At 35.2% G+C, this 27,592-nt stretch overlaps 1 protein-coding gene across 1 annotated transcript in view; it reads right to left on the bottom strand.

The window, feature by feature from the left end:
* The window catches only part of jakmip3 (Janus kinase and microtubule interacting protein 3), a 32,934-nt gene extending 10,286 nt beyond the window's left edge, over positions 1–22,648 (bottom strand). The window contains exons 1-10 of the mRNA XM_088917087.1: positions 22,505–22,648; positions 14,925–15,410; positions 8,333–8,548; positions 6,322–6,435; positions 3,233–3,386; positions 2,643–2,764; positions 2,187–2,222; positions 1,679–1,745; positions 1,373–1,479; positions 952–1,080 (exon numbers count right to left, since the gene is read on the bottom strand). Of these exons, the coding sequence (XP_088773213.1) occupies positions 952–1,080; positions 1,373–1,479; positions 1,679–1,745; positions 2,187–2,222; positions 2,643–2,764; positions 3,233–3,386; positions 6,322–6,435; positions 8,333–8,548; positions 14,925–15,410; positions 22,505–22,639 (1,566 nt within the window). The 5' untranslated portion in view covers positions 22,640–22,648. The remainder of the gene's footprint in view (positions 1–951; positions 1,081–1,372; positions 1,480–1,678; positions 1,746–2,186; positions 2,223–2,642; positions 2,765–3,232; positions 3,387–6,321; positions 6,436–8,332; positions 8,549–14,924; positions 15,411–22,504) is intronic.
* Positions 22,649–27,592: the final 4,944 nt, after the last annotated feature.

Genomic DNA, 27,592 nt, shown 5'->3' on the forward strand with positions numbered 1-27,592 from the left:
GGCCGAGGCAAACAATCCAGAGCTGAGTCCAAAAGGGGAATCCAAAACGGGGCAAAAGTCCAAAGCCAGGCGATCCATCCAAGACAGATGAGATAAAAACAAGAACCGGGTCGGGAACAGGAACAGGAACATTGATGGGGCCAGGCGCTTCCAGGTCCCGGACTTGCCTGGTACGGGAACCAATGCAGAGCCCGGGACAGAGCAGGTGTCTGGCTTTTAAAGGGAGCTGGAACAGGGAGCAGGTGCGGAAGATGAGTGAAAAACAAGGAAGGGCTGGAGCGTCCTTAAGAGGAGGGGTTTACGATCGAGACAATTTGCTTTATTTTTATTACTTACAAAAAATCAAAGCCAAAATAAAAGGGTCACAACAACTTGGAGCCTATCTGAGAAGCACAGGGTGCAAGAGGGACAGCACCCTGAATTAGGTACATTCCAATGCACACACACAGATACAGTTTAGTGATACTGATTAATCTGTTAAGAATGTCTTGGTGAGGTGGAAGGAAATCAGAGTACCCACAGAAACCTGTATGAACATACGGAGAACTTAAAAATACTTAAATGTTATATATTGTTTCTTTATTTACTGGGTCCGCATGTTCCTATTTCCACCTGGGGTTCTCTTGGTGCTCCTTTTTACTTACACTGTCCAGGCTAACTGGCTTCTCTAAACTGACCGTAGTATGTGTATGAGAGTGTGTGCCATGTAATGAGCTGGAGTAGTCCCAGCCTTGTACCCTGTACCTTTCAAGTTAGGTTTGCAATCACAAACTTTAATGACAAAGAGGTTATTGCAAATGTATGAATAGACACATATTTATTATTTTGTATGATAATTTTAAATAATTATAATAATTAAAATATATTTTTAACTGATTCAGAAGTTTCTATTGATGCTATAGCATTTATACTGTATAAATAGAATAAAGTTAAAAAACTTAAAACAAATACCTTGACTTCTCTTTCAGCATCAAATGTTCCCCCAACCTGCTCTTGCAACAGTGCGTAGGCCCGTTGTAATGCTTGGTACTCCATCGTCAACTGTCGAAAACGCAGTTCTGTCTCTTCTTTGACCATGCCCTGCAGAGACAGTTGTTGTTTTAAATAAGCTAATGCCTCTATGAGGTTGAATACAAGGTAAAACTCCTTATTCCTATTACTTAAAAACACAGTTCCCATGGAATTAAATGGATTTTTGCAATGTCTTTGACTATGTCAAACATATGTGAAACTGTGATTTCTGTGACATTGAAAAAATTATGATGAATGTCCTCTCAATTGTTTTTTTCTGACTAATTTAATCTGTATAACGCATGTATAAATGCATATGTCTGTGCATTTAAAAAAACTATATGATATACTATATCCTTACATCGTCTAAATCATCATCAGGCGTGCAAGGAGTCTTGTCGGTTTGATAAGAGATTGAGGAGCCATCAGAATCCAAAGATGCATCTTCATCATATCCAAAGAATGTTTCTACCACCGGCTTCTGAGGACAACACAGGATGTTAGAGGCCTTCCCGGCACTTGCAAAAGAGTGGAAATCTAGCTGAGCATGAGCATTTTGTGTCAAATTATTAAAGTGCATTAATTTTGTCAGGCTTACTGTTTGTTTGTTACTGCTTGTTTTTATCTGATTTTAGCTTCTTAATATTTCTAGAAATAAACCTGTAACTTCTTACCTTACATGGCTTGACAATTTTCTTCCTTTGCCGTCTGTACCTCAGAAGTTTATCACGCTCCTGCACAGAATACATGCACAGCAAACCAGTTATGAGGCTATGCAATGTAGGTAAAGACAAAAGACGTAATCAATGAAACAGAAAAACAAAAGAGCATATGAAAAGTAATTTTAATGCCAATCCTGATGCTCAAACCGATTAATTCTCAGTGCTGTAAAAATTCCTAGGTTCTTCAAACATAAACACCCACTGAAATAAAATTAAAACAATGGCAGTGATGCCCAAGTTACAGTCTTCATGATCACAGTTAGAAAACAGCAGCAACACCTGAATACTGGCATCCTTGAGAATCTGAGAAACAGAATGTCTGAACCCTATTCTGTCTTGTGATATACATGTTCTTTTGTGGGTAAACTATAGAAGAAAGGGTCAAATAAAATATCTAGATCAGGTCTTTCCCTGTAGCTAAGTATGAATAAGAAGAATAAAATTAAATCTTACTATGACACTCTTTACATAACCAGCAGTTTCCAGTGCCTGAAATTCAAAAATAAAATAATGAACATTTAAAACCTAACATCTAAGAAGATTCTAATTACCTAGTATTTACATTTCAGTATCTAATCTGTTTACAAAGTATACTTGTCCTACAATTGTAAGCATATACAGTACAGCATATATTCATGTACATATTCTACATACAGAATAATGTTTATTCTTTTGAATCTTTATTGTATACGTTTACCAAAAACAGAGAACTACGTCATCAAAATGGATTCATAACTTTTAAATAGCAGTAACTATTAACTATATATATCCCTACAGATACTGTATATAACTATTGTATACTGTATTTCTAAAGGATTTGGTGATTGAGATTAAATTCTAAACAGTGTTTATGCTGAATAGACTAGAATGACTAAGCGTGAGGCCAAGACTGACGTGTTATTGCGTTACCTTCGACAAATCATCAATGATATTTTGCTGCTCAGCAACTTGCAACCTCAGAAATTCAATCTCTCGCTCTTCTTGACTTTGATCAAGGTCATTCAAGGAGCTTGGGCGCCTGATGGTTCCCACTCTCTCTCTCTAGACAGAAAATAAAATATTGTTATACTGTACGTCTGAGAACTAGAACAGATAGATAGATGCACACAAAACCCCCTTTTCCCTGGACGTTAATCTATGTCCAAGCAGTTCATGTTTGTTTCAATAGCATTGTTCCAAAGACAGACCATGTTTCTCATTAGTTAGCTGGACTGCTGTTTCAATTGACAGGCAGAGTTTTTCTAAAAATATCCAGGAGGACAGATCTGTAAACTTCTTTACACTTAACAACTCTCAGATGTTGTTCTGTCTACTAATTCTCTAGCAGTGTAAGATGCTATTAGGAAAATTGTACATTTAGCAAATTTAGACAAATGTTATAACCGAAGAGCAAAATACACTACAGCAGAATTTTTTAATTTAAATATAGACCGATTTAAGATGACAACACAATTAATCAGACAGCACTATCCTTGAAAAAACACACACAGTGAACTAACAATTTACCATTTCCATGTTCTCCTGGGTGACAAATTTCAATTTGTTCTCCATACGGCGAAGGGCATGGGCCAGCTCTTCATTTTTTCTGCTAAGTCTCCTGTTTTTATCCAGTACAGGTTTGTATTGACTCTCAGCTTCCCGAAGCCGCTTGAGCTGCAAGAGTTCAAAAAAGAATACTGCAGCTTTACAGCATAAGAGAACTCATCCGTTCTGTGTTCAATATTTTTCTTTGGTACATGTTCTCTCTTTATTTGATTTAATGTGAAAAACTTAATAAGAATTATCGCACATGGCTCAGTCTAATAGTTGATGGATTTCTGCTATGTTTTATGTGTATGTTTTTATTATTGTAAACACAGGTGTACTCATCAATGTGTTCACATATTATAGACAGCAATTAATATAGTCTATTTGTTTAAAAGATGTGCAGGATGGAATATACTGTAAGCTTGGCAATAAAATAGCTTTTTGTTGCTGCCAGCTCCCTTGTAGGATTTTTCATATACTGTATATACTGTAGCCAGTAAAAAGGTTTTCCTTTTACACATCATAAAGTCTGATAACTACATCTTAGATTTCTGATCTAAGAAAAAAAGTCACTTCTCTGTTTCACTTATCAAATGTATAAAGTGCAAGCTTTTGACTCACCATTTTACTGTGATAAAGACAATAAAGAATGAAGTGTCAAAACCTTCTGTGCAGTTAATCTTAGGCAAAAGCTTTGCTTCAAGTATTTAATCCAAAGTAGGTATTGTGTAACATTTTGGTCACCATGCTACAAAAAAAGTTATTGCCACTCTGGAATCAGTCCAAAGAAGAGATATCAGGTACTGTATAATCCAGACTCAAAGGGTTATCCTAGTTTGACAGACTAAAAGAACTGAGTCTGAATTTCAAAGTGTAAGGCACCAGCTAGTTGCCTTTGATTACAGTTTTTACATCACAACTACTTCAATCAGAAAAGACCAATTAACCCATGATTCTTTTTTATGAAGCACTATCAATACGCTGTTGAGCTACAAAGTCAAAAGTACCCTCAGTTACTACTGGATGGAAGGTTTACTTTCCAGCAGTCATTGGCAAATCCTCAAAGATGAGGCACAGAATCATCAGCCTTAGTTTACAGGAATCCCTGACACTTTCACAGAAAATCCCCCTTGACCTTCTCTGTCAAAACTTCAGCAGTTTAAAGATTTGGCTTTTATTGGCCTGTACAGATTTTCTGAACCAATAACATATTCTAGACCAGGGGTATCTCTAGTCCCGGTATCCTGATACAGGTACCCACTAGCCACCTTCTACAGATCTGGAACAATGTAACTTATAGGGGTGACTTATTAAAATATGTACAGAAATTTAGAGATCATTTGGTAGAAAAATCATCATACTCTTTAGCGCTCAACAACCAGTTTTCTCTTAACTAAACAATTTTTTATCTTAATTGATCAATGGTTCCGACTGTTCCTTATCTTTTAAAAAGGCAGTGATTGAGGGTGACCTATAAGACTTACTGGACTGGGACTCTCCAGAACTTTGGCCAGAGGACAGAAGACCACTGCCTTACACATGTTCACATTTGCTCTTTGTAAGCACAGACTGTAATATGTAGAATGCCCAGCAGGTGGATTTGGAGCATTATCAATGTTGCTAATAACATTACATTATCATGTTAATAATAGGTTATGTGCAGCAACAGCAAAAAGAGTTGATGTTTATTTTCATCTTCCTTATCTTTAATGTCAAACTCATCTGCCCTTGTCATTTATTAAGTAATTTACTTCCTGAAAAGGCTGATTTTGAAAAAAAGAAGAGGTGGAAGACCCAGTAGACTGTAACTGAGATTCCACAATTTTTCAATTATATTATTTTCCTGTTCCAGACAGCTATCAAGCTCAAGACAGGTATGCTTACTCTCTGTGTTAAGATGGTAAAAGGTGTTTAAAGATTCTCTAATATTCTTTGCGCCTATGTAGATTATAATTACAGCTATTTCTTGTCCCCATAATTTGATTTTCACTGCTGACAATAGCACTGGGTTTTCTAATACAGTAATATTAAACATAAAAATATGTTCCTTCTTTATCATGATAAATGATTTTATGAGAGATCCAAATGTAAATGAGACCTTGGAAAGGTCATGTAATACAACAGCCGACATCATCTATTATTCAATTTTAATATTTGGCAAATATAAATGGTCCATTTTCTTTACAGCATACTTTCATTCTTTTCTCTGCTGGCTGTGTAAAGCATCCCCTTTGGCTTGAATGTTCACATTTGTTCTCTTAATGGCAGGAGTTATCTTACAGAAAGGCAAATAATATGCCAATCTAAAAAAAAAACTGCTGCATTCAAATTTCTCATAATATTTCTGTTAGTTTAACAATATCTCACAATGACAGAAAGGGTGAATCTGATAGTATTTCCTAATGCAGAGAAACAAATGTCACCACTGTAGACACAATCACCATGACCCTTAACAGGAAATCGGATGGATGGGTGACTGTACATAGAACTGCAATGATACAACAGGGTGAGAATATTTACTTTACATTACGGTGCTACCTGAGTAGTTTTATCAGCAAACTAAGCTCTGCTTGGAATTTGATCAGTTTGCAAGAAGTGTGTTGATCCTGGATTTCTTTTTATGTGTTTTTCATTTTGATAACTTCACGGACAGTATGATATGATATACAGTACGCCACAAATAACTGATTTCTTTCATTTTTTCCCTCCATTAAATGGATAATTATGAAATTATGTAAAAAATGAATCAAAGCAAAATTGAAATGTGTCAGCCCTGATGGACTGACGTCCTGTCCAGGGTGTATCCTGCCTTCTGCCTACTGCTTGTCAAGATAGGCTTTGGCTCCCCCGTGACCTGAAATTGGGTGAAGTGATAAGAAATGGATGGAAGGATGATACAGTATGTCCTTTCCAAAGGAAAAGAACAAAGTAAAGAATACATCTTAATAAGTCAGCATAGAGATACTGTGGGGATTTATATCATACAGTAATATTTAACTGTGCTGCACAAAAACAACAATGTAAAGAGAAACTAGGACAAGGAGACAAATACAGTGCTCACCAGTTCATTCCTTTCCTCAGACAGCAGTGCATTACGGTCTTCCAGTTTCCGTATGATGGCGCTCAATTCAGCAATCTTAAGCTGGAAACGCCGAGCATCTCTTTCATCCAACTGCTGTTCCTAAAACATAAACCAACTGCAAATAACTGAACATTAGCCCAGCATCCAACAGGCTTCAGTGCCAACCCAGGCACTGAAGAGCTCATCGGAGGCTGTATAGTCCATGTGCACTGATTAAAAAAGAAGGATTATGCTTAACTGTGCCTTTATCTGATTACTTAAATGAACATAAAACTACTCTAATATAAAAGACGTTTCAGTAATTTTGGAACAGTTTTGTTAGTGTATGACTGGGAAGTACACTGAAAGAACAGGGAATCACCTCTCCATGCCTTCTGTCCCTTTTCCCACACATTTTTGAACAGGGAGCACAGTTAATCATTCAAGCTGCACTTTCACCACACTTGTATGTACTTAAAACACCTGTACATGTACTGTAATAAATGAAAGAAAGGCAACTTCTTCAAGTTTATGAAAGTAGTAAAATACAGATACTCAGAAGACATACTCTTCTTAACTATGTTAATAAACACAATGCACTAACATACAGAACATACAGAAAACTCCATCATTCTATTAATATTGGGTGTTCTAGGTAAGCTTAGTTTTTGTACAGAAAATTTTGATTTTACTGTGATGATTACATTACAAAAATAGAAGTTATATGACTAGCATTTAAATTGTAAAATGAAACAATATACAACCTAGTAAAAAGAGAAACTAAATCAAGAATTCCTTATTCAACAGGTGCAGGAGAGACTTTTCAAAATCAAGAATTAAGAACTTTATTCTGATTTACTACAAAAAAAAATTGCTACTCCTTTAATTTTTCTGATTTATTAAGAAAACTTACAGCCTTTGTAGCCTTTGTAGCCTTTGAGGAACAAAGAATGGAAAAGTCCAACATATGTCAGACATATGTCTGAGAGTCCAAAAAAATTAACAGCTCTTTCTATCATAATAATAAATTGTAAACATTTGTTGATAGTTAAACAATAAGCAGCAACTTGGTATACAGTATGTATACAGCAGTATGTGTTAGTTTGAAATATTGAATTAAAGCTCAAAAAGACTTAAGCCTTTGTATTTAGCTTAAGCATTTATAAACAGAAAATATTATTTCTATTTAATTAAATAAAGAGAAGTTATTTATCATTGTTTCAATAGCATGAATACAAAAATCTTATGATGAAACCTTGTGGGTCTGAGGAGAGACTATATTATTTGCAAAGCAATTCAGAAAAGAAGTTGGTTTTAATCAGTGTTTAAAGTTTCTTAGGTTAATTGAATAATTTAATTTGCTGTGTTTGACTATCACTGCAGATAGATAAAAAACAGAATTTGAAAACATTATTGTTTGGAGAATTACAATGGTTGAAGGCATAGAGAGGGTAACTGAAGGAGATTAAGATTAAATCTAAGTCTGTTTAGATGTTTTGAGTATAATATGCTTTAAGAGCATATTAAACACTGTAGTAAAGTTTTCTAAAAAAGTCTCCAGATGGGACAGAGTGAAACCTTAACAACAGAACTTTACAATATGAAAAGGTCTTTCGAGACAATAAATAAACATGATCATTATAACCTGCTCCTACAGAAAGGTCTTGTAAAAGCCTTCTGCTACTACTACACGCTATCTGCAGTTTGATAATAACAGCAAATTCTTAAAAAGGTATGTACATTTACGCTTTGGCAAGTGTACAAGAATGAAGCTGTTAATATCCGATAAAACAACAATAAAAAATAAACTGTGCAAAGCCAATTTAATAATATTAACATAAATTAGCAAAATTGCCAGAAAAAAAGCACACCAACAAAAAATCTCATGTTATGAATCATCATTGCTGCTTTTGCCATTTTAAAATCAAGTATGGGGACATGCCTAGGCTTGAAGGGCTAGTCATCAAGAAACTGGGGCTGCTTTAGTGGAAGATCAGGTAAAAGTGCTTACAGGACTTCCTGAATGATCTGAGGCGTCTCCTGCACCACCTGCATAAGGAGCCTCTCGTTTCGGGCTACTCAGATGTCGTTCAGCCTCTTTGAACTGGACAAGCTGTTCATCTAAAGCCTCTTTTTGGAGCTGGAGTCTCTGAGTTTGCCCAGCTTGGACCCCAAGCTCTCTTTCCAGCACGTAGACTGCTCTGTCTTTTAACTTAATCTCATCCATCTATAAGGAGAACAGAACAGAATCACACACGGATGCACTGTACAGATCTATAGTAACCATGGAAACCTTTCAGTGAAGTCCCCCACTCTATATCACGATGCAGACAGTGGCTTCACTTTCTATCTACAGACATCTGTAAGAGTACAAATAGGCTTATACTGTTAGAGTATTACAATTGCCATCAACAGTTAATACAATACATCCCCACAATAAATTGGTTAGAACTGGTTTAAAGCTTTCATTAATTGTTCTGTTTTGGTACTCTATTAAAAAAATACAGAACTTTCAAATATTCCTTAATATTTTCTATAATTTCAGTGTAACAATCCTTAAAATATTGAATTATTTGCATATCAGGATACAGTACTAGGCAAAATTTGTGCTGACATTAAAACAGTCATATAACAATAAAAACCCTGCATAATTTTCTATTGGGTATTATCCTTCACATTGTTTTGACATGATTAATGCATTTTATTTCACCTTCATTATACTATTATGATTGCTTCATTTAGTAAGTATCATTGGTAAGTAACCTTGATTACAAAACTATGCATTATGTAAAACATAAATAACTACTGAATGTTTGTACAAAATTATATTATTCCCTGAAATCCTTGAACATACAGGCACAAAGTATGAAAACTCAGTACAGTTAGTACATATGGTTTATACCAACTGTGTATTATAGTAAAAAGGACATTGGTCATTTTGGAAACTGCTAAAAGAAGTTAATTTATGGCAAACAAAAACCTATTTTATGAAGCCCTATTAATATCAATGTGCAAAGGTCATAAAAAAGAAAACCATTTAAAATTAAACACCCTTAAAGTGAAACACCTATTCTGCTTTACAAGCAACAAAATGCCCATAAAAGGAAAAGTACAACACCCAAGCTTTCTATTTACAACAGACTATATCATTCACTTGTCATTCCCTGTAAATAGGAAATCCTTACAGAGTTCACATACTGTAAATATGTAAAATGTGCTTATAACAACTGTGTAGGAAAAAAGTGATTGATATACTGTATAACCACTGTGCCCTGTTTAAAATGTAAGTGAAAATTGTTTTAGAAAAATCACAGTTCTGGTGACTTTTCCCTTTCCAAGCTATTTTACACTAAACCTGCCCACATACCGTATATTACTTAAACTCTAAAGAATCTGAAGAGTGCTGTGGTTTCACACTGTGCTCAGTCTATTAACCAGCTGTCTGAAAGCACTACTTGTACCCTTTTCGTCTCTTTTTTTTTACTGTCCACAGAGAAGGGCACATGTGAAGAAAAGCTATTGAAATGAAGGAGTGTTTGAAACAGACCAGTTACAGTGAAAACAGAATGTATTTTTATCCAAAAAATGAAAATATCACAAGTTTTGTCTTTTGTGTTTTTGATCTCTTGCTGCATCATTTACATTTCTCTCTCCACATGGGCCACTTTATTTCAAGGCCATCTAAATGGAAATTGCAATGAGGGGTGGTCAAACTCCTCACTGTCTCTCAATCTCATCGATCAAATAATATTGGTAATTCCAATGGATTTTTTTAGTTCTTATTGTGCCTTGAATCTTTGTGTCATGGTTTATAACTCCCATACATTTGAGCTATAAAAATAAGAATAGAGTATACTCACATAAATCTCCTCATCTTCATTTTAGCTGGTGTAAAAAGCCAGCGTGGTGAAGGAGAAATTAGTACAGACAGAATTTAAAAATTTAGAATTTTCCACATTATCAGTTGCTTTCTTGGTTTCTGTTTTTCCCTCTCCCAAATGCATTCCCGGTCTAGAATGGTAAGTGATATTCCTGAAGTGCTAATTGAAATGAGCATTTAGTGAAAGAGCCGACCAATCACTGTTGACAGCACAGTTGTCTCCTCATGTGATTGTTCTCACCGGTTAAAAGCAGTCACTCTCATTCCCTTAAAAGCACTTTTTTTACAGTTTGCAGGTGCTAAGGCATGAACAGAGCATGAAACAGAAGGTGCTAACATTGATAAAGCATCATTGTTGGCTACGTTTGCTTTCTTTGTGTGAGCGTGGCACTGCCATTTGCATTTTCTGTCTCACATAACAAGCTGGTCTCGAATCCCATGGTTCTTTTCACATTCCCGTTCATTAGCCGCATGTCTGCCAGATGATGTATGAGAATGTATTTCAATTCGCTTTGTCTAAGCAATGTATTTCAATTTGCTATTTAAGACTCGGTCCTTTTCGATAAGCTGAAAAGTAATAGATATAAAATTCACTGTAAATAATGTTAATAATTATTCAGCCATGATAAACTAGCATAAATCTTAAGTTTGGAGCATGTACAGTGTAGCTGTTTAATAAAAATATGTATTTCTGTAAGTCTGCACATATTTCTGAACTAACTTAACTTTTCCACAATAGTTCTTCACAGTGGTTGTCTGTACCTTCAGCATTCTTAAATGCATACTGTACATATATGTATACAAATCTATCCAATTCTTAAAATCTTTTTGCTGCAAATTAACTCTTTGATAGACAAAATACTGAGTAATATGATACACCATACTAGTATCACATTATACTGTAGTTTAGGAAAAAAATCTTTCTTTCCGTTAGACTTTATCAGATCTCTTTGAACACTTGAGTCTGTCTGCTTTCAATAGTCACTTATTTCATGGCTGTCAGAAGTTTCCTGTGTTTGAACTTGAAAGAAAAAGTGAATGTACAACAACACATCTTGTCTGCCAGCATCATGAAGTGTTTAAACCACACCCCATGTCCATGTGGAGAGCACTGATTATGTGCTAATTTTCTTTACATTTGAAGTTTGCTTTTTTAAATATTGACTTCTTCTGGTGTAATTAAATAACTAAAATGTTATTAGAGCAGCATTAGTGAGGCTTTTGTTTTCTGCACAACCCCCAGCTATTGGAGCTGCTGCTGTATTTTCACTTGTATTCCCTACTGTTTCCCTTTCAAACAATGCAGCTGTTAATCATTCATCACCCCCAAACAATTAGGTCAGCTGAAGATGAAAGACACACCTAGAAAATGTATTTTGCTTAATCAGGACAATAGGCTGCAAAATTTAACATAAATCAATTCTCAATTATATTGCATTTTTGCTATCGACCCACACTTCTGTGTGTTATGTTTCAACCTATTTATAGTGCTGCAAAGACTGCAGTCAGACAGAAATCCCCTCTGAGCCTCCAGTCATTGGCAGACTTGTTATGTGAAACTGCACTAGAGCGATTTGTCATAATAGACATCAGTTCCCTGCTTCAGTTGTAATCTTACGGATTATTCCTGGGTTTGTTCCAGTGCACAGTGCCCTGCTTCTCGAACACGCAATGAAACAGAATATATAATGCCCCCCCATCCACAAATACAGATTCTCTACTTCACTGTGTCAGATGGGCTTTTCTCTAGTAGTCTAGTTCATAAGAGCAAACTGCCTGTTTTCAAAGGACCAATGATGTGAAATGCCTTAGAAATCCTTGTTGAATTGCAAACAGGGTGATTTTAGAATTATTTCGTGGCCTTGCTTCAGTCAGACATTCATATACCGTGGTACAGGGCCTTAATTTAGTATTCTACTCAGGGACTCTACTATACACACAAAATGCCAAGGCCAGGAAAAAAAAAAACTGGTGTGCTTTTAAAACATGACAATAAATCTACAAATAAAAAAAATGGAATGCATGCAAATCACAGAGTTTATTTAAGGACCTTAAAAAACAAACAGTAAGTCCACAATAAAAGTATTATATTTTACAACTAATTCAAATTCGTCACTTTTTTAATTTTAATGTTTTTATAAGAATGAAATCAAGCATCACAACTTGTTTTAGTTTTCTTAAATTATACAGTACTAGGAGTCTTCATTAAAAAATCTGTGTAAACAGACTAGAAAGCCATTATAGTGCCCATGCCCAAGGTCGAACAACCTAATAAATATTTATTTTGTACTTCAATCAGATTTAATTGTACATTTAAAATAGTGTACATTTAGTAGTAGTACATATGGTACATTTACATGTACACTAATGTGACTATCTGCATTAATATCTTGTTACAAATTGAGTCTTTAAAGCCACAGTGACTTTATGCAGTAACCTGCTTTTTCTCCCTGTTTAGGAGATATTCTGCACTTTCAGTATTTCTTTACTTTTTTCATATTCTGTTAAATAAAAATAGACTTCCGATTATAGAACAAAGCAATGTTATCTGTGCTGATTCAGTGAACAGAAATACACAAAAATAGACTAATACTAATTAGGTACAATATCCCTGTCCTTCCAAACTGTAATAACATGTGAAATTGTCTGTTGTCAAAAGAGTTCTGAAAAGAAATCTCGTCTTTGAAATAAAAAAGAAAAGGGTATTTCAACAAAGGTGCTCCCTTGAATGTAAACGTGTATGTTCTAAATATGGTACCAAATGTAGGCAATTATTCCCTTTAGCACTTAAGGATAGCATATGAACATCTGCATTATTCCAAATTTCTTCAATTTATTAAATTAATATTTATGGAAATGTGAGATTTAAACCTGCCATCTACTTAACTGATTTGTCAGAGCAACTAAAAATGTGATTAATTAACAAATCATTTTTCATTCCAATTGGTGGAAATAACCTGATTAAGGTTCATATCCTTATCATTAGTTACTGTGCAATTAGGTTCACCCTTTCTGTTAGCTCAATTAAAATGTAAAACATGTTACATTCTAATTCTAACTAGGTTTTTTGTGTTGTTGTTAAATGGAACACTTTACATTGTAGTTTTAAAGATGGATTACAAAATTGTTTATAATAAATAAATCTTGCCTTTGGCCCAATGTAGTCCCTACTTAAAATGTTTTGCATTTTAACTTTGGTATTACTTGTAAATCGCGTGGCAAGAATATATTTTCAAACCCTTCAGCTATATCTAAGGTGACTCGTACTGTACTTTAATCCTTTCTTGCAATATTTTGAATCAGTAAGCCTTTGGACTTTCAAAAACAAATTCAGCTCCCATGCAGTACATTGTAGAAAAGAAAATAATTAAGGTCATCAAACACAGCTTCTGAAGACTGACTTGAAAAACATGAAAATACAGTAAATAAGTTACAAATCTTTTCCTTTTCAGCATTGTCAGTGTTTCCCATACACTTTTTAGTATTTCAGTTAACAACTTCCAATTGGTAACATACTGTAAGCACACTAAAATGTTAAGACATAATTGGAACAAGTATGTGTGACAGTCTCAGTGCACTGAGCACGATATAGAAGTAACATCCTCCCCTGAAATCTAGACAGTGTAACACTCTGCTAGGGCAGAGGATCTGATTTTTTGGCATGGTGGAGTTGTCCAGTGTCTAAGGAGTGGAGCTGTGTGTGCTTGCAGCCACTTGACACACATCTGCAGGAAACACTTTTGTTAATTACCATAGTGAAAATAATGTCATGGTCTGGACATGCATGACAGCTTCTGGAAATTATCAGGCAAAGTATCTTAAATGAGACCACATAGAGTTTAGTGAGCTCAAGCTCAGTAGGTTAAGGATTTCATGTAGTTATTGCCTCCAAGAGATATGCAACCAGCTAATACCATCTAATATTGAATACTTTAATATTATATTGTACATATTATTATATAATTATATCATTAATAATAATCTCACGATCACAAATGCACAACTGTATAACAAAACCAACAGATTTGACTTTGATATCCCATTCCTTCTGGAGGACACTATATATGCAATATACAGTACACACACATATTGTATAATGGTTTCCTGTTAAGGTTTGGAAATGCTGGGCTATTGTATACAATTTATAGATTTTTAATTAACTCTTGTTGCAGTAAAAAAAAAATAGCATATTTCTTGTGTTCTTACATGCAGCACAATGATAAAGATGCCTGTCATATCTGTGAAATGTAGGTTAGTCTCAAACTGTTCCCAGAAGTGTAAGAAAATGCTACATTTGCTTTTTTATCTTTGGGCATGTAATTTTAATGATTTTTAGAGATTCCTTGGCAAGCATAACATATGGATGTTTTGATAACACCTAAAAGTGATGTCTCTGTCAGGTTAAAACAATTACTCTCTTTATTGAGTACAGTCTCAAGATATCCTTAAGCTTTGTTATTTAGGACCATCCTTATTGATATGTCAAAACTGCAATATTTTATCAAATTGTGAATGATCTGCTTTAAAGTCAATACACTGTTGGTAAAGCTAAACAGTGTTCTCCCCTGAAACATCGAAATCCATGCTTTTTACTGCCAGGAATCAGTCTTCTTCACATATTTCAATTTAATTAATTTGATATAAATTTCGTAGTAAATTCAGAAAGGAAGATAAGACTAATCTCAGTAATTAGTGATAATATAATACAGGAGCCAACACGTACCAGTCTTCGAATTTCCCTTTCACATTCCTTTTTGATTCTGGAGATCTCCTCCTGATGAAGATGATAGACACTCCTTATCTCTGCAGCTTTGATTTTGTCAGCTTGTATAACCATGCTCAAAGCCTCTTCCATTTGTTTCTTAACCCCCTTGAGCTCAGATATCTCCTGCTGCATCCTGGATTTCTCATTCTCGAAGCCCTTCTTGGCCTCCTCCTTGGCCTCAGCGAACAGAGCAGTCTTCACTTTGTCGGTAGAGCCATCCCGCAGGGCGTTGACGAGGGCCTGGAGCCTCTGGATCTCGTTGTCCTTGATCTTGATGACTCGGAGCAGCTCGGACTCATGCTGCCGCAGCAGCGTCTCCCTCGCAGTGTGGAGCTCCTTCATCTTCTCCTCGTGGAGCTTGGCCTTCAATTCCGTCACCACCACTGCAGACTTGTGTTGCTCGTGTTTCACTTCTTGGGTTTTCTCTCTTTCCAACTTGCTGACCTAAAATGGATTGAAACAGAACAAAAACACTTGCATCACCATGGACAGATCAATATATACAGTATATATTTCTTGAAATATTTCTTTCTCCCTGTACTTTATGTTTAAAATATTTATAAATTAGTCTACCATGTTTCCATAAGTGCATTACTTATCTGATTAAATAATCATCTAATTTCTGGAATACTTTTATATGTGCTAGAATTTCCATAGAATACCAATAATTAATGGACACTCAAGGATATTACAGGTCCTGGTTTTTTATTATGACAGCCAGGTCATGATAACCTGACTTGTACTGCAAAAAGGAACAACTAATAATGTAACAGATAATCCTCTAAGAAATACAATATGTTTTCTAAACCAGTGCAGAAATTAAAGTGATGCAATCAGATACATTCAGCTCACCAGAATGACACAAATCTTTTACTTGGCCATTTGTTTTAATTCCATTATGTTCTCTTGAAATAGTGTTTAAACAGGCATTACAAAATGGTTACAAGTAAAACAAAAATTAGACAAATTATTTGGTAACCCATGGTTACCCTGAAAATATTGTGTAGCTACCATCTTTAACCACCAATCTCTCTGATGATATTACAAATACACCACCCTGAGAATTACTAAATCAAGAGTGGTTTTAAAATGAAGCAAATCTATTTTAAATAATGATTGTCAAATGTAACATTCTTGTGGAGGTAGAAAGCAACAAATAACATGGTACAAATAATGAACTTTGAATTCTGATTACATCAAAATTTAAACAGTTATAAAAAGGATATTTATAGTGGTAAGTACACTGTACTGAAAGTTTTCTTTTACTGTTAACCTTAACGTTAATGACATCTTGCTATGATAGGAAATTTACTTTCATGAGCAATGATTTTTGAGTGTGTTTTTACATTTTAGGACTTTCAGGTTAATGTTCAGTATAATGAATAAATATATAATTCAAAAATCTCAGTACTCAAACCATACTTTGTGCATAAATCTCCATTATGCATTTCACCACACAAAGACGTCGATCAAGAACAATAACATGTATGCAAGCCGGTGTAGAATGAAGGTATAGACAATATTGTGCCCTTGTCAGCAATGCAGATATCTACTTTCTATCGTCTTGTTCCTTTAATTAAATATAGCCTGTGCTGGTGCACTACTGAACAATATAAGAAAGGATGCAAATGAGAGATGACAAGTCGACCCATCTTATGGTATTTGAGATGCTAAGTGAAACTAAACTTTTGTTTCTTCAAATAGTTTGGGTATTAACCATGTGTTCCAGTTACTCACAACAGTTTATGTAGAGAAACATATTATGTTCTCTGTGAGAAATGAATTCCCTTTTGGTGAATTTATAAAAAATTGTGAACCTGGGTCTTTGTTTCGCTACAGTGTGTGAATTAATCCACCTATGACCCTACAGTATATATTTTAATCAAAACTCCTCTCAGTCTCCTTTTTTAGACTGAAGAGATTTAGTTCTCTTAAAAGGGAATTGCAATGTTATTTTTACATTTAGGGGTTATAAGGAATTGGCATTAATGATTGCATTTCAAACTACAATGAAAGTAAAATGTACACAGTAACATGTAAAACCTAACAAAATAGACAAAATTTCCAGGTTTACGTAGCGCCATATTGCTGTCATTCTTTGCAATCCAGAACAAGGCAGCAAAACATCAGATGACTTGAAGCAGCCCTACTACATCGTAAACAAACAGGCTGGTGAATACATCTCTTTAAACCAATAGAATTATTGCTCTTGATTCAAGATGGTTTTGCCAATAAATACTACTTACTTGTTAACTCTGCATGCAGATCACATTGGAACATTTCTCCATTGAAATGTCTGCACAATCTGTACTTATTCACTTGTACATTGCGTTACATTAGTCATTAGAGCAACTAGTGAGCAGGAAGGGCTGCTTCACGTCGCAGTTCTTGTAAAACTCTTGACAACATGGTGACTATACAGTACTATCACAAAGTGCATGATTGGGTGCTTAATTTGTAATCTGTGAAATTTTGTAATACAGTCAATTAATTTATTTTTCAACTGAGATTTAGAAACCGGTCAGAGAAATTGGGACTGCAGTTCCCCTTTAGCCTGTCCCCTGATGACAATGCCTTGGGATCATTAATCATTCTTGTCTCTATTCTTTTTGGATATTTTAAAATGTTATTGCTTTCTAAGTATTCTCCTCCAGATATTTTTTTCTAAAAACTTATATATATATATACTGATAGAAAAAGGAAAGCAACATTTTCTGGAATGAGAATACTATAGTTACTATACAGTAGTTAGTGTACTTTAACAAAAAGTTGTCAATTTGTTTTAAGCCCTCTGACCAGCAATACAGCTTGTGCAGTGAGGCATTGCAACTTGCCAATCACACGAAAGCTCGTTAGGTGCACTTTTACCCAACGAAGTCCAGGTTGAAAAATGTCTGATCAGGACGCCTTTAAAAAGGCCTTAATTCAAAGCTTAGGTCAATGCAAGAAAAAGGCCACACTTAGTCAGTTTTCTGTGCATTCCATAATGCCTGGAATGTCACCAGAAGCAAGGGAGAGGGCCATTGGCATGCTGCAGGCAGGCATGTCATGTGCCAGCACTGTCAGACACTATGGAGTAAGCCACTCCACTGTGTCCCGACTGCAGGGAAGGTTTCAGCAGACCGGCAAGACAGATGACCGTCCAAGATCCAGTCACCCTCGAGTGACCATACCAGAGCAGGACCAACAAATCAGACTGGTCATCTGAGAGATCGTTTCAGATCTGCCACCCACTGCTGCTGAAACTGCAGGCAGACACAATGCCCACATCAGTGACAGGACAGTGAGGCTGCATGCTGTTGGCCTTAGAGCAAGGCAACCTGTCAGAGGCCCTCTGCTCACACCTCCTAGACATCACACACGACTGGTTTGGGCCAGACAGAGGCTGTGATGGACTCGTCAGCAGTGGCATCAGGTCCTCTTCACGGATGATTCATTCTTCAGCCTGTTCCACGCAGATGGGAAGGCCAGAGTGTGGAAAAGATGTTGCGTTTCTTTTTTCCATCAGTATAATAGGAGTAAGAAGTATCTACAATGATCTAATTAGAGATACTGTTCTTACTATATACAGTAATACCCAAGCTAGGGCTATTTACAGTATAAATAACATCCTTCTTGAATATGTATTGGAAAAACAGCATCAAGTCCTGATATTTAATTGGTTTATAGCCACCATAACCCTTATAGAACCATAGTGTCTATTTATTATTTGGACTGTTAGAACATGCTAGTATATGGACTAATATTTGGAGGAGACAAATGAATAAATGGTATCAAGTCTCAAATGTTAACTTAGATGAGTTTAATTATTATGACACATATAAAATGATTTTCAGCATTAATTATATACTAAAGTAGAAAGAAGTGAGTATATTACATGGCATACATGTGCAGCTAATGCTGAATCATTGCACTTTCAGGTGAGCTATTTCTTAAATGCCTTCTTTCTGCTGTTCTTACACAAAACACCCGAGGAAAGTTGTGCAAGGTGATGAATAAATTCTTGAGTTACATTTAAACCCAATTGAACTAAATTTTCTCTGGCAGTCCTTAAAACATGTCAAATCAATTTATACATCTGTATAATACAGGAGACCTGTCTCAGAATGGCAGTACTGTATGACTTTAAAACAATAAATGAAGATCAACTTATTATGAAACATCCTATAAATGCTAGCCTATGCTGTTTTCATAATGACTGAAAATTACCTTCTATATTTTGTTTATAAAAAGCAATCAACTAGAAAGTAAAAAATAGGTAAAAAATAAATTATGGCATTGGGAACAGAAAACTGTTTCAAAGCTGCACAATACCTGCACAAATTCCCCTAAACACCACTGAACCTAACTACCCAGTACATGTCATGTACAGTATACTGTATAGCATTTATTCTCATCCAATAGAAAGGTCTCCAAGCACATGCAGTGTACTGACACCAGAGACAATGAGTCATACAAGATGTTACAAAGGTTTTATTGATACTGATTCCTACCAAATGAATATAGACACCACACTCAAGAAATTCATACTGTAGCACTGAGCACAACACTTATTTCCTTCAGAATCTTCCCTCTAAAAACATATCACTTTATAAGACATCTTAATTTATTATTAAATATTTAATAAAAATGACATATTTGAATTGAAACTTTTGATACAATAACCAACTTCACATTATTTTATGTTTGCCTTACAGTACTAATCATTTAAATCTAAACTTATACCAGATCCTCATTACTACTGTACTTTGTCCATTGTTCCACTGTATTTATTTGTAATTTATTTTCCCAGGCATGTCTTGAATATGAATAAATAATGCATGTTTTTTTTCTAGTGGTTTTAGTGCCTAGTTTTCTGTTTTCTAAACTATATTTAATGTCTTGTTTAATATACCAAGAAAATAGTAAGAAAGCTTTCAATCAAGAAAGTGGTTTCCGAAGGCTGAGCATAACAGCAATGTGAGAAAAGCAGGTTGATACTAAAAGTAGTGCTGGAGGACCAGGACCAGTCAGGGGCACTCTTCCCCGGGGACCAGAAATTCCAAACCAATTCCCTACAATTGTGACCCGGGACACTGTTCTGTAGGAGACTGCTGTCTTTTGAAAGAGATTTTAAGCTGACGCCCTGACTACTTGATCATTAAAGATCCCATTAAAGGCACTTATTGAGTAGGGAGTCCAGTCTACAATAAGTTTAGCTATGGGGTTGAACAATCTGGCCTACCTAAAGACCCCCCCTAAATTCAACTGCTGAAACAATTTCTCTGTACTGTATATAAAGAACTTTGAGATCCTTTGACATGAAAAGCACTATATAAATGCATCATAAGCCATAGGAGATTCATTACTGTTACCAGCTCAACTACTAACATTATACTGCAGTTCTTTTTCTAATATTATTTTACACAAAAGGTTCCAGTGCTACAAAAAGAGCTTACTGAATTCAATGACATATAGCCACAGAGGGAACAACTGTAATAAATCTTAGCATATGAACATCGTGTACTTTGATTTATGCATTACTGGTATTTATTTTAGATTTAAGACTACTTAAATGTTGCAAAGCCGGATTCTGAAATACCAAAATCACTATTAAATTGAAAATGAAAATGTGAATATAAATGAGAGGGAAGAAATATGTAAATCTCAAATAATTAAACACATTACTTAATATATGTATATATACAGTATATTTCTCTTTCTAAGATAAGTTAATGTTATGAAACAATAACAACCAAAACAAATGTTATTAGCTGACCTACTCTATAACTTTTAGTTCACTTTTATGTCTTTTCTGAAACAAATGTATAGCAAATTTCAACATTGCTTACATTCATTAACAGAATAAAATACTTTAAGGAGCTGTGGTGAATTCAAGTTATAATAAAAATCACTATGAAAGAAGTTGCCTTATTTCTTTTAAGACAACCTTTTACTTGTGGCAGATATGGGCAGATTTGGATTTTTGTCTTAAGAGGTGCACCAAATTTGAAAGCAAATGCCCTGAATGTATTTTTAAAAATATTTTAAACTTACAGACATCTGTTTATATTTTAATAAAATATAACTAAACCTTTTTAGGATTTTGCCAATGCAACACTTACAGTATAACAACTACAGCTGTATTGTAAAAATTCTGTTCTACGGTGAATGTTCAAACTCATTTATTTGGTGAGATATTTCTGTGGTTTATCTCTAAAGCACTTTTGATTCACATTGGGTACATTGTTATTTATCATTTATTCAAGGTGTTCTAGTTCTTTAGTCAGATCTCAGTTCAGAATTTCTTAAACCTGTATTTAACCAGATATGATACAACTTTTCCTAAACTCTTAAATTAAATTAAAATTCCAGAAAAATTTTCAGACTACTATAATAATATATGGACTGTAACACCGGGATGCCCATGCTGTGGGCTACTGTCATAAAGATAACCATATAAGAATAAAATCTTTTTTAACCTGTAACCCAAATGTATCATTATTATTATTATTATTATTATTATTAACATCAAGTACATTAAATTCCTTATGGACTCCCCCCTCTAATGTTAGCTAAATGTATTTTTGATTATAACAGGAGTCATAATCGGAATATACTGATACTGGATGACCTCATTAGAAAGGCACCATGTGTGAGTGAGGACAGCAGGGCAGAATGTAATAACAGTGTAAAACATTAAAAATGTGCCAACTGAGAATACAGTTTTACACACATTTCCAGCTTATAGTAATTGTTGTTCGATATTCCCCTGAGATTTCTTGATCATAGTAAAATAAACAGTAAAAGCTGTTTCTTTAGATGTGGCAGGCTAATGTGTCAGGAAATTGACAATGCTGTAACCTTGAGGTACCGTGTCTATTACTCCTACAGTACATGAAACTGACAGTGGTGAGAAGGTTTCTCAAGTTTGTCAGTAAGTGTAAAAGTCCAATGGATGAACAACTCTGTAGGTCCTATAGATGATGATCGCCTTTGGGAGAATCTTAAGCAACAAATGATGGAGTAATACAGCAGTGCAAAATACAAGAGTAAACTGTTTAATACTGTCAACCACTGACATTGCTGACAATGCTGACTTTAAACTGTTTTGAAATGTATTGACTATATTGGCTATTGGCCTATAGATATTGGCCTGTAGATAAATCATTTTGTTTGCCAAATGGTTTGCTGATATGCTGTGCTCTTATGTTATTCTGAGGGACCTTCAGAAACCTCTGGTCTCCATAAGACACGGGCTAATTCGACCCAAATACAGTAAGTAGTTTCTATTTTCTCTTTTCCAAAGTGAATCGAACCTTACCTGCTTTCAAAGATGATGTTTCCACTCTTCTACTGTAGTTGTGATACACATCCAGAATCAATTTTAAAATTTTCATAAATTTAATAGATTTTAAAATATCATAAAAAGGAAATAATAATTCCACACTGTAGTAATGCACTTTTGTAACTAGCTGGATAATTATTTCTAGTACTCTTGTTATAGCCGACTAGCAGATGCACTTCAAAGGTATATAAATAAAGCAAGAGCCGCACACCTTACTCTTTTCTTGCTGGAGTTCGATTTGGATGTCTGTCAGTTTGGCCCTGAGCTCTTCATTGGCAGCTTGTAAAGCAGCTAAGGCATCAGGTCTGTCTCCCTTAGCTCGGCTGCCGGCACCCTTCTTGGACATTGTGAGATGGTGTTCCACAGGGTGAGACCCCCAGCAGGGAGAACCCTCTTTTCTGAGGTCTGAGGCTTCACTTTCCTTCTGCGTTTCAGCTACATTTTCTTTCACACCTGAGAAAATAGATTAAACCATAAGAACCATAAAATGGATGTTTATTATTTATGAAAAACAATATGTAATGTTCTGAAAAAAGTGCCAAGATGGTGTGTCAGTGTTGTAACACGCACCTAAAACATGAGAACGCTTACAGACAAGTGAAGGCCACTTGGTCTATCTTGCTTATTGGGGTTTTAGGAATGAATCAATCCAAGGATCCCATCCAGTCACCTAATTAAAGAAGCTAAACTATTACAACTAGACTACCAGAAACTCATCAGCCAAATTACTGTACTAGCTATCTCATTATTGTAACTAAACAATATTATCCCGAACAAGATGTTATTTGACCACAACAACTACTTTGATTATACAGAATTTGTCAAAGATGTACTGTAGGCTAACTATGATGTTGCCCAAGGAAGAACTTTGTACTTGACTATTTTCTATTTTCTTTATGCATCAAGACAACATTGAGTTATTTTTGTTATTGAGGTACTTTTATTATTTTGGGTTAATTGAGGCATTAAGTCTTTTTTCACTTGGAAAATTAAGAGGAAGCTTTGAAGGGAGACTGTATTTGTCTGTGACTCAATGATTCAGCTCTGAAGAAATTCTGTTTTCAAGGGTCCAAAACTCTAATGTTTGAGATTTTGGACTGATGATTTATCTTATTCAAGTACAAAAAACACATGGGTTAATTAACTTGAGAGCAATGTGATTACATACCATCACAGCTGCTGGCTGGCAAATTATCTTGTGGTGTATTATTATGAAACACAGACACGAACAAGCCATATTGAATATTTAGATATGGATTCTTGTGAACACCCTGTCAGCGTTCACACATTTATTTGGCCAGGTGACACTGCTTTTTGGATACCACTGCAGGAAACCCTGGTACTCCATACAAAGTTATTCTAAAAATATGAATGCATAAAGAGTGATATGTTTATTTTTATACTCAGTATATAAAGTACAAATAATATTTTTATTTTATTTCGTTTTATTTCTTTATTTTACACATAGATACACATAAAACAGCTTTTAGTAGTCATTGGTTTTTCTGAAAAATGTGTGGGAACATACTGTATACTGTATAATGTATAGATGCCTGTAGAGTTCTATTGGTTCTGACTCACAAATTAAATTGCTTCTAACTCATCAAACATTCTATAATGTTCGCTACAGCGTAATGTAGGATATGTATCTAACACAGTAAGTCTGATTCACCACATCCTCAGCTCATCACACTGCTAAGTGTTTTAAAAAGGAAAAAGACTTATCTGTTCCACATTTATGACCTGCCCTGATAGAAAAAGGCAACCACCTCCCTTCAATAAACTGAAGCATGGCTGAAAATTTGAATATGAAATCTTTTATCATGACAATGATAAAAAATACTTTAGTTCATTTATCTTACCTTGTCATGTTGTGATTACAATGAAGCTATCAATAGTATACATTGCATGAGGTTATAAAGTATTGAGTTACTCATTATCACACATTTAAAGAATATAATATATTGGATGCAATAAAATTAAATGGGACCAGTAAGTCTCCTAATATTTTTAATCTTTTTTTCATAGTTCCATATCACTGATAATTACGTGAAGTGCCTTTATTAGAATGATGTACTTTATTAAAAATGAAAGAGCACTATCACTAAGAGAGGTACTCCATCTGTGTGTGCTGAGACATTAAGCTATAGACAAAGGAGTCTGAATCACTTAATTGTGACAGATATACTGAATAATGGCATATACATTTTCTTAAAAACCCTTTAAAATACTATACATTTTTTAGGATAACAAACTGTCAATCCTTTTACATCAATTCTTAGTTGTTATTAAATATTTGGATGAGACAAACTATAATGATAAAATAAATTATTGTTAATAAACACCTAACCTTTAACAACATACAAGATCCTTTATTTAAAGTATGCCTCCATATTAGTTCCATATTATGTAAGCTATTCTTCACAAGTGGTCTGCATTTTGTTATCGTTCAAAGCCACTGCTTCACACTCAGGTGACACTTTCACAATCTGAAAACATCAGTGCATTAGTAAAATTCTCATCTATATTTTTTATCCAGTCAGCTTTTTACAGCGTAGTAGCACATACATCATAGAGAGTTGTGCTAGCAGCTTCCAGTACAGCCCCACCCAAACCAGGCGTTTGTCAGATTTACTACATTATTCACTATAGAGCAATCAGCTGTCAGCTGTGTTCCCAATTATATTAAACCTATTGGCATGATATAAATGTTAAATATACATTTAAGACAAAAATGTGCTATTACTCAATGCACTCTGTATGTTAACAACATTTTGGTGTAGCAGGCCTAACAGTATTTATTAAGATTCAGACAGATCATAATGATTTCTTAGTATTTTGCCTTTCTTTAAGCTAAGACTCAACATTATTTTGTCCCCATAAGACATGTGACTTTTCTCTTTCAAACCCTGACCTTTGACATGAAAGAAAAAGAGAACAGAACGTGACTGGCACATTAATTAGTATGTCTGGATACAGCCGCCTTCCACAGACTATCAAATGTGCTGAGTTATCAGATACTGTAGTACTACACACAGTTCTTCATCATGCTATAACAACTGCATTTTGCAAATGAAGGAACAAGTAATCTAACCTAGGTTTAAAAACTGTAATGAAAAAGAAAATTAGAGCATTTGGAATATTACTTATTGCTACTGGGACCTTTGAAAGCTTATCTCTTTATAATAAGCTGTGGGGCTGATTTCTACTTCCCTTGGGCAACATATGGAGTTTTTACCTATTGAGAAGACCTTAGTAAAGAAGCTGTGAAATTTAGTTCCTAAGAGATGAAAGCTTTTCACAGATGTCAGTCAGTCTGTTACAGTGAATAGGGCTAGACAATCAAAATCCAAAGGTTAAGTAAGTGATGCCCTGCGATAACAGAAAATGTAATCTCCCCTGCAAATATAGTGCTCTTTAGGGTCATTCTTCAAGATTAAAGTTTTGATAGTGGAAGATTCCTACCAACAGATATTCAGATTTAAGAAAGACCATGTATGTAAAAGCAATTCTGATTTAAAAAAAGATAGTTTTGTCTTCTCTAAAGTGCTGTTTTAGATTTCGTCAGTAATAATAACAATAATTGCTTACACTTATATAGTGCTTTTCTGGACACTCCACTCAAAGCGCTTTACAGGTAATGGGGATCCCCTCCACCACCACCAATGTGCAGCATCCACCTGGATGATGCAAAGGCAGCCATAGTGCGCCAGAATGCTCACCACACATCAGCTATTAGTGGGGAGGAGAGCAGAGTAATGAAGCCAATTCATAGATGGGGATTATTAGGAGGCCATGACTGATAAGGGCCAATGGGAAATTTGGCCAGGACACCGGGGTTACACCCCTACTCTTTACGAGAAACGCCCTGGGATTTTTAATGACCACAGAGAGTCAGGACCTCGGTTTTACGTCTCATCCGAAGGACGGCGCCTGTTTACAGTATAGTGTCCCCATCACTATACTGGGGCATTAGGACCCACATAGACCACAGGGTGAGCGCCCCCTGCTGGCCCCAATAACACCGCTTCCAGCAGCAACCTTAGTTTTTCCCAGGAGGTCTCCCATCCAGGTACTGACCAGGCTCACACCTGCTAAGCTTCAGTGGGCTGCCAGTTGTGAGTTGCAGGGTGATATGGCTGCTAAGAGCAAAAAGAGCTAAGTAAAAGCAAATCACTAATTTTGATAGGTGAGCATAACACATTATAGTGAGTGAGGCCCCTCATTCTTCCCATTAACTTTTTACATTGAAAAATAAGGAAGTTAGATTCAGCATTGAAAAAATAATATGCCTAGATTTTGTTTTTGTAGAAATATCAAATTTTCCAGAAGGACATTTCCTGTTTGCTACCCTTTGTCCAGCCATACAGCCAGGACTCCTATGACTGCTCAAGCTGTTGCAGCTTAATATGCCGATTCCATACCAGTTTCTATTTGAGTAGATACTCATTTAAGAGTTCATTTAAGAGTATTGTTTCTTTTGCAAAACACAAAGTGTACTCGCTACAATTTTAACTATAGCTGAAGACTGCTATTTTTTAATAGAGATATAATAAAAGAAACATTGAGAACTTTGGATCTAGGTGCACTAGAACAGATCAATGCATTCTGCTTTCTATATTATTGGTTATGTCCAAACATTGTAAATCATAAATTATAAATTAAAGACTTTCCAGTTGGTCTTCCCGATCTGTTTTCTCTGCTGTCTTCCAGGACTGTTTGCAATGGCCTTATGGGCTGAGTAATAACCAATAATATCTCAGACACAACCAACATGATTTTAGTAAAGCTATCCTAGTGGTAACATGCTTTCAGCCTTCTTGTCCTTGATTTTATGGTAAACTGTAGTTAATCACTTTTTGCAAGGTATTTAAGATACTTACACTTCTGTTGCTTCCTAATCCCTTTTATAACAGCTTGTCAAATCCACTCCCTCCTTTTTCACAAGTAGTCTACAACAGTTGCACCCACCGGATTTTGCTTAGTGGACAAATGTGTACATCCTTATTATAATCCATCTTCAAAACATCCTTCTTAAGATGCTACCACCACTGTGTTACTCTCTTATCTGACTGGCTGCAGGAAAACAACTCATCTAAATTAAGTATCATTTTTACAGGGAGGGTTTAAAAAGCACAAACTAGGTTGTATCGACCCTTGTGAGGGTGAGGGTTAAAGTTAGCTGAATTCATTGTAATGGTGAAACTGAACAAGTAAAGTCATAAGCGTGTTTGAGATGCAAATTAGTTGTACATCCACTAAGTGAGTGTCATTGAATGTAACCTTAAAATCCATTTGA

The sequence above is a fragment of the Atractosteus spatula genome, chromosome 5 (assembly GCF_055471065.1).
Source record: "Atractosteus spatula isolate fAtrSpa1 chromosome 5, fAtrSpa1.hap1, whole genome shotgun sequence".
NCBI lineage: Eukaryota > Metazoa > Chordata > Actinopteri > Semionotiformes > Lepisosteidae > Atractosteus > Atractosteus spatula.